The sequence below is a fragment of the Equus asinus genome, chromosome 10 (genome assembly GCF_041296235.1).
Source record: "Equus asinus isolate D_3611 breed Donkey chromosome 10, EquAss-T2T_v2, whole genome shotgun sequence".
Lineage (NCBI taxonomy): Eukaryota > Metazoa > Chordata > Mammalia > Perissodactyla > Equidae > Equus > Equus asinus.
The window spans coordinates 47,810,188-47,825,977 of NC_091799.1; the positions used below are offsets into that span (position 1 = coordinate 47,810,188).

The 15,790-nt window shown below is 43.6% G+C and overlaps 1 protein-coding gene and 1 long non-coding RNA gene across 7 annotated transcripts in view; one reads left to right on the forward strand and one right to left on the reverse strand.

Moving 5' to 3' along the window:
- Positions 1-7,884, reverse strand: part of CLTA (clathrin light chain A) — a 52,012-nt gene extending 44,128 nt beyond the window's left edge. For all 6 annotated transcript variants that reach the window (XM_070519184.1, XM_014834380.3, XM_014834379.3 and 3 more), the window contains exon 1: positions 7,090-7,884. In XM_070519184.1, coding sequence (XP_070375285.1) covers positions 7,090-7,300 — 211 coding nt within the window. In that variant the 5' untranslated portion in view covers positions 7,301-7,884. The remainder of the gene's footprint in view (positions 1-7,089) is intronic.
- Positions 7,573-14,596, forward strand: LOC139046376 (uncharacterized). Its single transcript, XR_011506352.1, has 2 exons — positions 7,573-7,697; positions 11,627-14,596. It is a non-coding gene; the product is annotated as an uncharacterized lncRNA (long non-coding RNA).
- The last annotated feature ends 1,194 nt before the right edge of the window (positions 14,597-15,790 follow it).

A 15,790-nucleotide genomic window follows, 5' to 3' on the forward strand; every position in this document is an offset into this window, starting at 1 on the left:
ATACTAAATGCTATCTCTGTGCTTGGTACTAGATATAACAATGAACAATTTTCTATTTAACGAAACCAAGATATGCTGATACACAAATGACAAATGACTTCATCAAAATGTGGACCCCGCTCCCAAGCCCAACAGCTTGAGTCTGGTTTCTGGCTTAGAGAGACAACACATGAAAGCCTAGCAGAGCAGTCTCATGGAGCAACAGTGTTTCTCCATGAAAGCTCCGGAGAAGGCAAATAAAAAGTGTGGCCTGGAATTCTTCACAGTGAGCAGAGACGTGTGGCCTCATGGGAAACCAAGGTGCTTTCTTGGGGGTCAAGTTCTCCATCCTGTGGCTGGAGCAGGTTTGGCACCTAAGGGTCTACAATGGAGACCCCTTGCTAACTCCTCTAACCCACTTGGAATTAATCCAGAACAGCAAGATCTGGACATACCAAATTAAACCAGTGTTTTCAAGGATGCAAGCTGCAAAAACTCAAAGCGTGGTGTACAATCTGGTCTTATTGGCACAGTTAGTTATTCATAAGCTAAGGGAGAAAGTCCAGCTCAGAAATATGAGAAAGTAAGACCCAGAGACTCTCCATCCATAGGGTACAAAATGGTAGTCCGCAGGCTGAATGTATTTTATTTAAAACACAAAGTACTAAGTCAGGAAATTTCACAAAATTAGGACTTCTAGGTTTTGGGGGTGAGGGGAAGGCAGAAAGAAAATCTGGCAATCCTGGGCCTGCAGCCTTCAATTGGCAATAACTGTCTGAAATGAGACAGCCTTTTCGTGCAGCATGCTCTGGTCAATTTGCCAGTCCCCACTAGCCACACTTTTTTTAAAACCCATTCTGTCTCTCACTAGTTCAGTTATCTGATTAGCCCGATTAGCAGGTGCTTCTAGCCCCGCCCTGACCCAGCAGTTGTCACTAAGAGGTAGTCTGTACAGGGCCCCACCTAATTCCTCTGGAGAGGCTGCTCTGCCTTCCCTTGAAAGCCTCAACACGGGCACCATAAAAACGGAGTTTCTCAACCACGCACACACAGATACAGAGATCAGACTGGTGGTTAACAGAGAGGAAGAGGAGAGGGTGAAAGGAGTAAAAGGGCACATGTGTACGGTGATGGATGGTAATTAGCGTTTGGGAGGTGAATATGATATAGTCTACACAGAAATCAAAATATAATGATGTACACCTGAAATTTACATGTTATAAACCAATGTCACCTCAATAAAAAGTGAACAGACCAGTGATTAAAAAAAGTTTAGCTTCTACCTATATATTCTGTACTTTATATCTGTTCTTTGACCCACATTTACTACCTACTTTGCAGGACTTCTATTATTTTGTCCAAATTTTTTCAAACTGTGATGACCATCTTATTGCCTGGAGTGGGAGAGGGAAGTTGAGAGAGGAACCTAAAAGACATAAGAAGTATCTTTCAGTAGTAAAAGGAAGGCCAAGCAGTCATTGTGGGCCACCATCAGAGGCCCTCACAGGGCAGTATGTGGAAACAGCACAGCTGTGCCAGAAGCCTGGGGCAGGGTGCTCTCTGCCTCATTCTTTCCTTCTAACAGGCAGAGATTTCATCAAACTATTCCTCTGGTCTTCTTTAACTAATTAAACCCAACCTGAGCTGCCTATTTTCCAAATCAACCCAAACATTTGATCTATTCCATTGGTTCTCTTGTTTCTCCCAACTACCCTCCTCTTGGCTTTGGGAGGATTGAAACTTTCATAGATCATTTCCCCAGTGTATCTCTCTAAAACCAAAACATTGCTTTTAAAAAAAGCAAAATGGACACAGAAGAAAATGCCATGTAATTTCATTACTCAGTCTATTGGTTTCTATCCTTTTAGTTTACCTCATGCATATTCAGAAAATTTCTTTCAGCAAAACTGGATTCCTACAACATATGTTTTTAGTAATCCATTTGTTTGTATCATTAAATTCTCAACTTTTTTAGTATGAAAACACTTAAAGTGTGTTTCCAATGTGCCAAGGACAGTGTTAAACATTTTATATACATTAAATTTTAATCCTCACAACACACCTATATGTATCAGCCCTTCACAAACGACCTTAGAATATGCATAGGGTTCCTTGAGAAGTAAATAAGTTGCTCTTAAAGGACCAGATAATTAATGATAATATTCCTAAATTTATTTTTATGTTTAAGATACATAAGAAAAATATTAAATGCATGTATTCTGAGATATCAGCCTTCAAAAAGTGGTGCAAAACCTGAGCAAGCCCGGAGTCAAGAGGAAAGACCATCTGATAATCTGACACGAGTCCAAACTACCTCGACTTCGATCTATGTTTCAACTGGTTATGTACCTTGATTATTTCAACATATTTCTCATACTGTTCTTAATTTCCCTAATTGTTTTACTCCTATGTTTTATTTATGACAGCATAAACATGAGTTTCTCACAGTTTGTGTAGTGGCTTTTTGCCACTTTAAGCTATTTGTGTGCCATCTACCTATACAATTTTTTAAGCATTCGATCAAGTTTTAGAAATACAGTGTTTACCAAAAAACTAATAAAAGTATTTTGGGGGCATATTCAATTGCTCCTCTGTAATAAACGCCTTGTTGTAGAATGGCTGGGTCACAGCATACGTATTTTAAAGACTTCTAAACCACCACCCGCTTGCCCCTTAGTTTCTATTACAACAAACAGCACAAGTGCCCCATTTCTCAGACCTTCAATGATACTTAGAGACTGAGTTTTACCATGTTTTTAAATTTTTGCTAATCTGATAGCAGAAAATAACCTTAAGATACCTTTGTTATGTCAATCTTATTTCCTATGACAATCACTTATCTGACATTTGGTTTTCTTCTTTACTAAACTGACTTTTGCCCATTTTTCTGCTATCTGTTGATCTCCAGGTGTTCTCTCTGTATTATCCATCCTCTCATATCGCAAATATTTTCCCTATTGTTTTTTCGTATGGTTTGTGATATTTAACACCTAGAACTACTAAATCTGTAACAGAAACACTATCAATTTTTCCTTTATGATTTCTGCATCTGCTTTTATGCTGAAGTCCTTTCCTACTCTGAAATATTCACTTTTCTTCTGGTACTTAAAAAAAAAAAAAAAGCTTCTCTTTAATCCACCTGAAATTTATTGTGTAAGAAAAGAATGACAGTTTTTGGGGTTTTTTTGCTGAGGAAGATTAGCCCTGAGCTACCATCTTTGCCAATCTTCCTCCACTTTATATGTGGGTCACTGTCACAGCATGGCTGACAAGTGGTGTAGGTCCAGGCCCAGGATCTGAACCCACGAACCTGGGCCACTGAAGCAGAGTGCGCCAAACTTAACCACTATGCCATGGGGTCAGCTCCAAGAATGAGATAGTTTTAAATCCTAGAGCCTACAGTGGCCTGTCTGGCCAGGCCTACATTCTGGTTAATGTACTACAGCTAACACACCAACTATCCAGTTAATATATTCGAGCCCCAGGCTATTCCCAGTAGAAGAGCCTTTGATCACTAGTCCATACACAAAACCAGAAGCAATTCTCATCGCATACCTCCTCCTAAAGCACGTGCTGCCTGTCCTTTAGGTCTGAAGACCTCTCCAGAGCCACTGGCAAGTGCTTTGAGTTCTATATTAGTTACTGTACTCCTATATTCACATTGAACTGGCTCAAGACAAAGGATCATCTGTTGCTACAGAAACACGCAGAAAGGACATCTAGGGCCTTGACTCACTAGGACAACTAAGCTAAGCAAGCTGTTGCTCCAGCAGGAAACTTCCTAGGGCATCTCAGGAACTCCGGACAGAAACAGGGGCTAGAATATGTTTTCAGTGATGAAAGGCTCTGTCCCAGACCCATCTTAGACTTCACATGTTCCCCAGCCCTTTGAAGTCAAGCAGATCTGAGTTTGAGTCCCAGCTGAGCCATGCGTATATCAGCTTGCTCCCTTGGGAACACAGCTTCACTTCCACGATGACCAGTTCTCATCTGAAACAGGATGACACCACCACTCAGCCTGCAGTTACTGCATGGATCCGAAAGCACGGAGAGCACCTGGCATACCGTAAATGTGCAGTATTGCCAAAGACCACTCACGAGATGTCTCTGAACTTCTCTCCACCACTGCTACCAAAATTCCTCTCCCTCCAGAAAGCCTTCCTTAGTTCCTCTACCGCTCTTCTTGCTCCTCCTCCAAGAAAGGACTTGTGAGAAACATAACCAATAGTGCCTCACTGCCATGCTCTCTCAGGACCTCCTTAACTGCCTCTTATTCTCCTCCCCCCTCAGTACTGAGGGCTTTGCAACAGCTCTAGATTTATGCTGCCTCCTTCTGGACCACTCGTTCTTCCTCAACATCCTCAGAGCCACTTTACCCGGCTGTCACCTCTCACCTCTCAACTCAGGGCCTCTTGTCTGGTTCTCCCGACAACCAAGGGAGTCATCCATGACTCAGGCCTAACCCCTCTGGGTTTTGCCTGTCCCCATGCTCCATGGGAGTTTAGATTATGTTCCTCTCTCCTCAGTCTCTGTTTGAGCCTCCTGCCTATATACCTAAGTATAACACAGACACAGAGCTCCCTCTTAAAATGTTTCCTCAGTACACCCCAAAGGCTACAGGCTTTGTAGCACCTTTCTCGCCCTACTTCCAAGGAAAATGGTAGCCAGGTACTATGTGTAGTAATAATAATAATATTCCAGGTACTGTGTGTAAGCACTTTACAGGTGCTTGCTAATGTAATCCTGGCAACCCTATGTGGCATGTGTGTGCCCATTTGACAGAGGAGAAAACTGAGGCAGGGCAGTGGTGGTTATTTAAGTTGCCTGAGACGACAAAGCTAAACTCATCCTTGAGCAGTCTAAGATACCAGGGACTCTTAACCACTAGAGTGCTTCTTGAAAAAAAGAAAAGAAAGAAAAGGAAATTGTCCAACCAGCTCTCTAATCCCCAAAGTGCTGACCACTGCATTCTTGTTTTTTCTGACCACTGCACTATTACCAACCTCAACCACAGGGTCAGAGGCCTGGCTTTAAGTCACTAAATGCTTAGTTCACTAAGAAAGTCCTTCCTAGGAACTAAGTCAGCAATCACACCTTCCTTCCCTTTGCTGAAAGCTTGATGCACAAGGGACCCATATGTCCGACTCTATTCTCTCCTTTTTGTTTTGTGAGGCAGGCTGGCCCTAAAGTAACATCCGTGCCCATCTTCCTCCATTTTATATGTAGGACGCTGCCACAGAGTGGCTTGATGAGCAGTATGTTGGTCTGTGCCCAGGATCTCAACTGGTGAACCCTGGCCCACCAAAGCAGAGTGGGTGAACTTAACCACTGCGCCACTGGGCTGGCCCCTATTCTCTCCCTTTTTACCTCCTCAAGGTGCACATCACCAAGATCTGCGGGTTTTATATAGAACCCTTGGACCTGCCATTTTTGCCCATTTCTGTGAGTATCTACTATGTGCCAGTCACCGGGCTAGGCACTGGAAATACAACAGCGAGCAAAAGTAACACTGTCCTTGAATCAGGAAAATCTTCTAACTATAGGTTCTGATTCCCCCAACTCCGTCCTACCCCGGACAGCCATGAGCGCCTTTCAGAAATGACAATCTCTTATTCCACTACACCCATACGAAAACTAACCGAATATGGTACAGTCTAAGGGTGGGGACTTGGGGCTCAGCTATTAACTTGTCCTTTTTTCTTCAACAAGTTATTTCTCTGTAGGACTCAGTTTTCTCTACTATTAAATGAATGGGGCAAACTAAGGATCTAAAAAGTAAATTTTATGATTCTCAGGCAAATGTTAAAGACCACCCAACAACAAAAAACCCCCAACCACTTAAAGCCAACTTCATCTCCCAGCCACTGCCCAGGTGAACCCAACCTGCCTGCTCTCAAAGGCACTTTCAAGCATATTACATGACCTCAGGCAGAGTCTTACTGAGGGACCAATTTGCTTAGGAGGTGGCATGGTGTAGTATAAAAACTCAGAGGCTGCAAAACTGGCTGTCTCCCCACCCACGCTCCCAAGAGGTTCTGATTGGTTGGCATAGTAATTTGAGACTCCTGAGTCTGAGAGTTTTTATTCAGAGCACTATCCTAGTGCACCAAAGCCTAGTCTCGACACTCTTTCCTGCCTCACGCCCAGCACGCTTCTCCATTTATGTCACCTGCCCAGGCCCCTCAGGGTTGAAGCAGCAGACCCTCCTATCTGCCCCACCAGTATCCTATTCTCCTTTAATTGGAGTTTTTTTAAGTAAATGAAAAGCCACATCTCATTTCTTCTAGCTAATTTTCTACTTCCCTATAAGATCTCTTACTCTCATACCTTTCCTCCCATCATAATCCTAAGCATCACCCACATGCAAGGCATTCAAAGGTCAAATTGACATCCTACTGTGCTTTTTTTCCCCCTTGAGTTTTTCTGAGAAAAGGCCACACTACATTCTTTGTTCACTTCTTGAAAGACTGGTCCAGGTCACTCTTAGGTCTGCTCAGGCAACACTGCCTACCAAAGCTGTTTCCAGAGGAAGTAGGGCTCCAGAAGTCCTGGCCCTACTACCTTTGACAAATGGCGAAATTCTTAACCCTCGCTGGCCAGAGTTTCTTTTTCCAGGGCTAGATCATCCTTCTTGAGTTCCCTATTCACTCCTCATTCTGTACACCTTAAGCGCTTAAATGCTGAATTGCACTGCCCTTTCTGATTGTATGTCTCAAAAACGATACTACTACTCTTATTTTTTCTGCTCTCCTTTCCCAATAACTGGATCCGTGCTGGGCTCAGAGCTGCCTGTAAGTCTGGCCAAACTGCGCCAATGCGGCTGCTTCAGAGTCCAGGCTCAAAGCACGGCAAGCGCTCAATGAAAAGTTCCTGAACTGAACGGGCTTCTTCGGGCGCCCTATTTTCTTCGCTGTCCCGCTCCGCCCGCGCCCAGTGGCGCTCACACCCAGAGCAGCGAGCCGGCTCCCCGAGCCGGGGTCTCGCTTCCTCTTTCCCCTCCTCCTAACCCGCCCGCTGCAGCAAGGAACAAGAGTTAGGCGGAGCGCTCGGACCCACTCCGGCCGAGTTTCCAGACCACGCCTCCCGCCCCAAGCGCGCCCGCCCTCTCACCCGGACCCCCCGGCGGCTCGCCGTGCGGCAGGGGCCCGGGGGCGCCGCCGTCCAGGATGGCGAAGGCCTCGTCGTTCTCGATGCCCGCAATCTCGCTCTCCTGCTGCGCCAGGAAGGCCGCGGCCGGGTCTTCTTCGCCGGCGCCGGCCACACCGTTCCCCAGCGCGGGGCCGCCGGCAGCGGGGGCGCCGAACGGATCTAGCTCGGCCATGGCGCGCAGTTCAACGGCACGGACACCGACGTTGAGACCAGCCAACCGAACCACCAACACGACGCCCGGCAGCGGCCGCTGTGGTGGCGACGGCGACCGGAGGACAAGCGGGAGGAAGGAGGAAACGGAAACGGAAACCTTGTCCCTATATCCGGTCGGTCTAGGAGCTTTGGGAGAGCAGAAAAGGCAGCAACCAATCAGAGGACAGCAATGGTTCAAGAGCTACCCAATCAGCAGGAGGGGGGCGGGTCCCCGAGGAAAACTCGTGACTCGGGCAGCGCCCGCGGGGTGGGTGGCGCGCCCGGCGGGCCGAGCTGGTGGCAGTGGGGTTTGCGTTAAAGCGTCCTTGCCCGCCGGGTCCGCCACGTCTGAGGAGACTCTGTTGCTGAACCTACAGGTGAGGGGAAGTTAGGGCGGCGATGATTGGCCGATCTCAGAAGAGTCAAGCCAATTAGGCTTTCTGGACTTCAGTTTCCTCATTCGTAAAATGGGAACGAGAATCCTGCACTGCCTTTCTGCCAGGATTGTTGGGAAAACGGGATCCTTTTACGGCTGTGTACTGGCTTTACAAAAAAAAAATTTTGTGCTTGTTAACACATTCACCCAGCCTAGATTATTTTCTTCCTTAGAGCCGCCTGACTCAAATGGAATGGATTCAAACAACTCTGATTTTTCTCCCCCATAGTATTCTCACCCCATAGCATTCTCTCTGGGGTGAGTACATGACTCTGGGGAAGCTGGCCTGAGAGTCACTTGCTAGTGGAGGCATCACATCTCATCATGCAAAATCAACAAATATTTATGCATTCAGAATTGGGGAAATCAGCTGAAGTGCTTAGGCATGGCTTCACAGAGGAGGTTGCTCTGAGCTCTGCTATGGAAAATGAGTAAGATTTGGAAGAGTCAATAATGGCAGCCTAATGTTACTGCTGTGCAAAGATTCAGAGCTTGGCATGTTTGGGGGATAGAGAGTACGTTAGTTTGGCTGGATCTGAAAGAGCTTAAGAAGAGAATAATTGAAGGTATATTTGGAGACGTATGCTGGGTCCCTGAGTGCAGTCCATGCTAAGGAGCCTTCTTAGTGATAGGGAACCATGGAAGGTTTCAGAGAAAGGAACGATTTGACCAACGTGTTGCTTAGGAAGTTAATCTGGTCCCTGTATGCAAGATGGATGGGAGGAGAGGCTGTGGGCAGAGAACTCGAGGAATGGCATGATGAAGGTCTGCACAGAGCAGTGGTGTGGAGCTGGATGAGGAGCACTGATGGGAAAGTGGGTCCCAACAGAGAAGTGGCTGACTTCACGGCTGACTGGAGGGAGGGACTGGGAGAGATGTAGGGGAAAAAGATGAGATCATCAATCATGAGTCTAAAATTGCTGAAACTACTAGATTACAGGCTCTGGGGGAGCTCAGGTGATTGCCAGGGGTTGTAGAAGGAGATTTAGGAGACGTCCAGGAAGTAGTTAGAAGTATGCACAAGGGGGGAGCTCCTGGCCTGAAATGGGAGGGATGGGGAGAGGCCAGTAGTGGGTGACAGAGCCCTCGGAAGAGCCCTCGGTTCTAGGAGGAGGCAGGATCCTTCCTCACCACTCTGCCAGAGCCAGACCAAGGGTCACACAGTGATTTTTGAAGGGTCATGAGTGACAGATTAAGACACAGATCCCACGTTCTAAAGCTGAAAAGTTTCTGATCCAGAAGGTCAGTAAGAAATGCATATAAATTACTCTAAGATAGGTGCTGGTGGTGATGGGGGTGGGAGTGTGGAGAGGGCCGTGGTGAACAAGCAAAGTACTGAAAGGACAGAAGGCAGGTGAGTCATATTTTGTTGAGAAGTCCTGGAAGAGTTTTATATGAGATAAGTCCTTTCTCAGTGTCTGTTTCTCCCACTAGGCCTTTCCGTGAGCCAGGGACTATGTCTGCCTTGCTCACCTTCATATTCTCAGGCTTTTCTGTTGTGCCTGGCACATAGCAGGTGCTCAGGAAATATTTGTTGGTGGATTAAATGGAGTAGCATTTGAGAAGGATCTCAAAGGAGAAGTGTTGTGGGAGATATGGGATGGAGGGGAAGAGAGGCATAGGGTGGTGCTGTGCTCTGGAAAGTGATTTGGCTAGAGGATGGAAGAATTAGGAAAGTACATGGATACAGCTGAAGACAGTGTGTTGGAGTCTAATCATAGAGGGCTTGAGTGCCCAGGTGAGGATTATTCCTTAATTGCAGATGCTGTGAGGCCCTTTGAAGGGCTTTAAGCAGGCAGTGACATGCCCGGAAGTCTTCTGGCTGCTAGGGCACTGTAAGCATAGGAGGGGGTTCTGAAAGCAGGGAGGAGGGGTAGGAAAGACACTGCTGCAGTGGTTCAGGCGGGAGATAAGGGGTCCAAGGATGGTACTCTAGGGAACAGAGCAGTGGGCTGATGTGGGTGGAAGGAAAATAATGGAGGTAATGTACGTAGTGCCTAGTGAGTGATGGCATTTAGGAGGAGAGAGAGAGAAGACTCACAGAGAATATTCATAGTTTGGAAAACCATGAACAGAAATACCCACAACAGGCAAAGCCAGTTGAGTGGGAGGGCCAGGAGATGAGACAAATGTGGAGTTTGGTGCTGACATACTGAGCACGAGGGACCTGTGGCATGTTCAGGAGACGTTCAACAGGATACTGGAGATCCAGGTGTGAAGTTCAGGAGAGAGGAGGTTCTAATCCCAGCAATGGTGGGCAAAGGGTTTAGGGCAAACTCTTCTGCTGAAAGCAACCAGAAGAGCTGGGGAAAAGGTTCAGAACACCTCTTTGAAGGCATCAGAGGACCACCAAAGCAGTGAGGAACTGGGGCCCAAGTTCTAGGAGAGGAGGGAAGCCAAGGAAAGTGAGCCTCACACTTGGAGCCAGCTTCCTCTCAAGGGGATTGTTAGTTCTGAAAGCAGAGGCCGAGAAGCTGAGTAGAGCTTCCGTGAACAGGGATGGGGAGATCAACACTTGAGGGCCTGCCAAGAGGGAGGGGCCCTGATAAATGTACCAGGCTTTTTGTTGGGACCCTGTGGGCTACAGACTAGGAATAAAGGTGAAAGTAGACTAAAGCCCAGCTTTGCATCATATCAATCCTTGGTTGAATTAACGTGATCCAGGCTTTCTGGGGCCCTTAGCCTAGAGCAGCCCACAACAAGAAAAAGTGAATTCTCTCTGATGAAAAAATTCCATCCAAAAATAACTAAGCACGTAAAGATGCGTGCTCAGAGACATTTTCAGGGACAGGCAACAACAGAAATCCTAGGGAATTCACATAATGGAGTTATCAGACCAGATTTAAAATAGCTATGACTAAGGAGTTCAAGGAAGTGAAAGAAACTATTGAGAATTTCAACAGTTTCATAATTTGAGAACTCAAATTTACAGTGTCTGATAGTAAGAATTGGATAGGTAAATTTAATAGTGGGTGAGACATAGCTCAAAAGAGAATTAGTGAACCAGAGGATAGAGCAGAAAAATATTCAGGCTGAGACACAGAATCAAAATGATGAAAACAGAGAACAGAGCATAAAAAACAAATGGGATATGAGGAATAAGATTTATAAACATGTAATTTTAGCTGGAAGGAGAGAATGGAGCAATGTTAGAAAATGGCTAAGAATTTCCCCAAATTGATGAAGAAATCAAGCCACAGACTCAAGAATCACCGTGAACTTCAAGAAGAGAAAAATACCCTCCCTAAAAGAATTTTTAAAAATCTACATGCCTCTTGTTTGTTTAAATTGACATCTAAAATATTCATAATAACTAATTGGTTGCAAGGCATGTACTTTCTACTATATTGTAAATATTGATTCTTTCAAATAAAATTGTTCCATTGCTCTTTCCAATGTATCCAGTGGCAGCTAGATACCACAGTGATTCGATACTCACCAACATCCATTAAAAAAATACACGACAAAGCTTTTCATTAACATTAAGAAATTTCAGATTCTTGCCTTTGCTCCATGAACACATACTACCATTCCAACACCTACCCTTAAGATCTATCCTATTAGAATGTTTTTGTGCTTGAAAGAATTTTATTGATAAATGTGTAGTTCTTTGTTGTAACAAAAATACGTAGTATAAATATAATGGACTTATTTTGGACTGACATCATTATAATTATTAGTAGTATACATTTAATTAAAGCAACAAAATATACCAGGAATTTCATAAATAATTATCAAATGTAAAAAGTACAATTTTATTAGAAATTCCTGTCTGAAAGAGATGGATAAGCTTGTATTATCTATTGCTGTGTAATAAGTTATTGTAGAACATAGCACCTTAAAATAACAAACATTTATTGTTTCACACAGTTTCTGAAGGTGATGAATCTGAGAGGGTGTAACTGGGTGGTACTGACCCAGGATCTCCCATGAGGCTGCAGTCAAGCTGTTGACAGGGGCTGCAGCCATTGAAAGCTTGATGGGGAAGAGTAATCCACTTCCAAGGTCACTCACATGGCTGTTCACAGGGAGGCCTCAGTTCCTTTGCACATGGGACTCTCCAAAATGTTTTTCAAGACACAGAGGTTGACATCGTCTAGAGTGAGTAATCCAAGAAAGAAAGAACGACCGGGACACAGGCATGGTATCTTTGTAACAACTTTATTGAGATACAATTTAGATACAATTCACCCACTTAAAATTTACAGTTCAATGGCTTTTAGTATATTCACAGAGTTGTGCATCCATCTCCACTATCAGTTTTAGGACATTTTCATCATTACCCCTGAAAGACACTTTGCACTTTTAGTCACCACTCCTCAGCACTCTCAACTCCCTCAGCTCCAGGAAACCACTAATTTTCTACTTTCTGTCTATAGATTTACTTATTGTGAACATTTCATAAAAATGGAATTATACAGAGTGACGTCAGCATCATGGCGAAGTGAGCTGTTCCCTTAGTCACTTCCCCCTAAGTTACAACAAAATGGACATTAATTAACCAACAGAAGATTCCCTACAAAGCACAATAGGATGTCGGAGAGATCCCCGCAGCCATACCTCTGAAGGCAGGGGTACTAGATTCTCCAGGAAGCAGTGGAAGGAGGTGTGTGGATCACCTCCCCCTCCCAAGCGGCAGCGACCCAGGTCACAGGTCCTCACACAGTAGCTGGCAATTGTAAGAGGAAGAGGGGGAGCAGGCAGGCCTGTGCATGAATGCCTTTACTTTTGGAGTTGCAGCTCGGCCTACAGGAACACTCCACACCAAGTGGTGAGGCTCAGCCACTGCATGGGTGCCCCCAACAAATGCAAGAGCCTAGGTGACTGCCATGAGTGTAGAGCAGGCCTGCATGCACGCAAAAGAAAGCCCCCCTCCCCCCTGCCTAGCACACCACCTTGGCCAGTCCTTGGCCAAGGCAGTGGACCTGCACCAGAGTGCCTGGGCGTGTATGTGTGACCCACCACATAGCTGAAGCCAGTGGGAAAATGCAGGTGAGCCCTATTGGCAAAACTTCCAGCTGATGTGGTAAGTTCAGAAGACACAGCTCCTGCCCCCAACCAATGGTGGCAGGTGGAATCTGCAACCTGATACTACTACTATGTGCTAGCAAAGGGTCACTTCATCAAACACCGTGAAGAACTACATTAACACTCCAGAGCAGAAGGAATATGACAAGTCTCCAGAAACCAATCCTGAAGTCACAAATTACAACCTAACTGACAGAGAATTCAAAATAGTTGTCATAAAGCAACTCAATGAGTTACAAGAAAACTTAGAAAGACAGTTCAGTCAACTCAGAAATAAAGTTAATGAGCAGAAGGAATTCTTCCTAAAAAAGATTGAAACTCTAACAAAAAACAAACAAATTCTGGAGATGAAGAAGACAATGAATGAGATTTTAAAAACCAATCTAGAAACCTCAAAAACAAAGCTGACATTATGGAAGATGGAATTAGTAATTTAGAGGCAAGATAGAGAAATGCCTCAGGTAGAGGAGGAGAGAGAACTTAGACTTAAAAAAATGAAGAAACTCTTCAAGATTTCTCTCACTCAATTAGGAAATGCAACATAAGGATTATAGGTATTCCAGGGGGAGAAAAGAGGGAGAAAGGAGCAGAGAGCTTGTTCAAAGAAATAATGGTTGAGAACTTCCCAAACCTGGAGAAAGAACTGGACTTATAAGTACATGAAGCCAATAGAACTCTTGATTACATCAATGCAAAAAGACCCTCTTCAAGGCATATAATAGAAAACTGGCAAAAATAGATGGCAAAGAAAAAATATTAAAGGCAGCTGGGCAGAAGAGAATAATCTTCAAAGGAACCCCTATCAGGCTTTCAGTGGGTTTCTCGGCAGAGACCTTACAGCCTAGGAGAGAATGGAATGATATATTCAAAATACTGAAAGAAAAAACTATCAGCCAAGAATACTCTATCCAGAGAAACTATCCTTCAGATATGATGGAGAAATAAAAACTTTCCCAGATAAACAAAAGCTAAGGGAGTTCCTCACCACTAGAACTCCCTTACAAGAAATGATCAAGGATGCCCTCATACCTGAAACAAAAAGGCAAAGGTTTACAAAGCCTGAGCAAGGAGATAAATAGGCAGACAAAATCAAATAATTACAGCTCTCTACCAGAACAGGTTAGCAAACACTTAATTATGAAATAAAAGGGAAAGGGAAAGAAAGCATCAAAAATAACTATAAACACTTCATTTTAATCACAAACTCACAACACAAAACAGCATAATTTGTGACAACAATAAGTTAGATGGGGAATAGGAAAGGGATGGAACATGCTTAGCCTAATGGAGGTAAAAGGCTATCAGAAAATGGACTGTCTCATCTATGAGATCTTTTATACAAACTTCATAGTAACCGCTAAAGAAAAAATTAGAGCAGAGCACAAATAATAAATACTGAGAAAACCATCACAGAAAACCACCAAAATGAAATGGCAGTCAGAAATACAAGGGAAGAGAAACCAGGGAAATATAGAACAACCAGAAAACACGAGATAAAATAGCAGTATTAAGCACTCATATTTCAATAATCATTCTAAATGTAAATGCATTGAATTCTCCAATCAAAATACACAGAGTGGCAAGATGGATTAAAGAACAAGACCCAATAATATGGTGCCTCCAGGAAACATATCTCAGCTCTAAAGACAAACACAGGCTCAGAGTGAAGGGATGGAAGACAATACTCCAAGAAAATGGCAAACAAAAGAAAGCAGGTGTTACCATCCTTATATCATACAAAGCAAACGTCAAGGTTAAAAAAAGAGAGAGAGAGACAAAGAGGGGTAGTATATAATGATAAAAGGGACATTCCACCAAGAGGACATAATGCATGAATATATATGCACCTAACACAGGAGCACCAAAGTACATTAAGTAACTATTAACAAACCTAAAGGGAGAAATTGAGAGCAACACAATAATAGTAGGGCACCTAAACACCCCACTTCCATCAATGGATAGCTCATCCAGACAGAAAGTCAACAAGGAAATAATGGACTTAAATGTAAAACTAGACCATATGGACTTAATAGATATATATGTATAGAACATTCCATCCAAAACAGCAGAGTACACATTCTTCACAAGTGCACATGGAACATTCTCAAAGAGACCACATGTTGGGAAACAAGGCAAGCCTCAATAAATTTAAGAAAATTGAAATCATATCAATCATCTTTTCTGACCACAATGCTGTGAAACTAGAAATCAACTACAAGAAAAGAGCTAGGAAAGTCACATATATGCGAAGACTAAACAACATGCTACTGAACAAGCACTAGATCAATGCAGAAATCACAGGAGAAGCAAAAAATACCTGGAGAAAAATGAAAATGAAAATACATCAAATGAACTCTTATGGGATGCAGTACTGGTTCTAACAGGGAAATTCATAGTAATACAGGCTCATCTAAACAAACAAGAAAATTCTCAAAGAAGTAATCTTAAACTACACCTAAAAGAACTGGAAAAAGAAGAACAAACAAGGCCAATGTCAGCAGAAGGAGAGAAATAATAAAAATTAGAGCAGGCATAAGTGAAATAGAGACCAAATAAACAATAGAAAGGATCAATAAAGCTAAGAGCTGGTTCTTTGAGAAGATAAACAAAATAGACAAACCCTTGGCCAAACTCATTATGAAAAAAAGAGGGAAGGCTCAAATAAATAAAGTTAGACATCAGAGAGGAGAAATTACAATGGATATCACAAAAATACAAAGGATTATAAGAGAATCCTATGAAAAGCGATATGCCAACAAATTGGACAACCTAGAAGAAATGGATAAATTCTTAAACTCAAACAACCTCCCCAAACTGAATCAAGAAGAAATAGAGAATCTGAATAGACCAATCACAAGTAAAGAGATTGAAACAGTAATCAAAAACCTCCCCAAAAATGAAAGTCCAGGACCAGATGGCTTCTCTGGAGAATTCTATGAAACATTCAAAGAATATTTAATACCTGTTCTTCTCAAACTATTCCAAAATATTGAGGAAGACAGGATG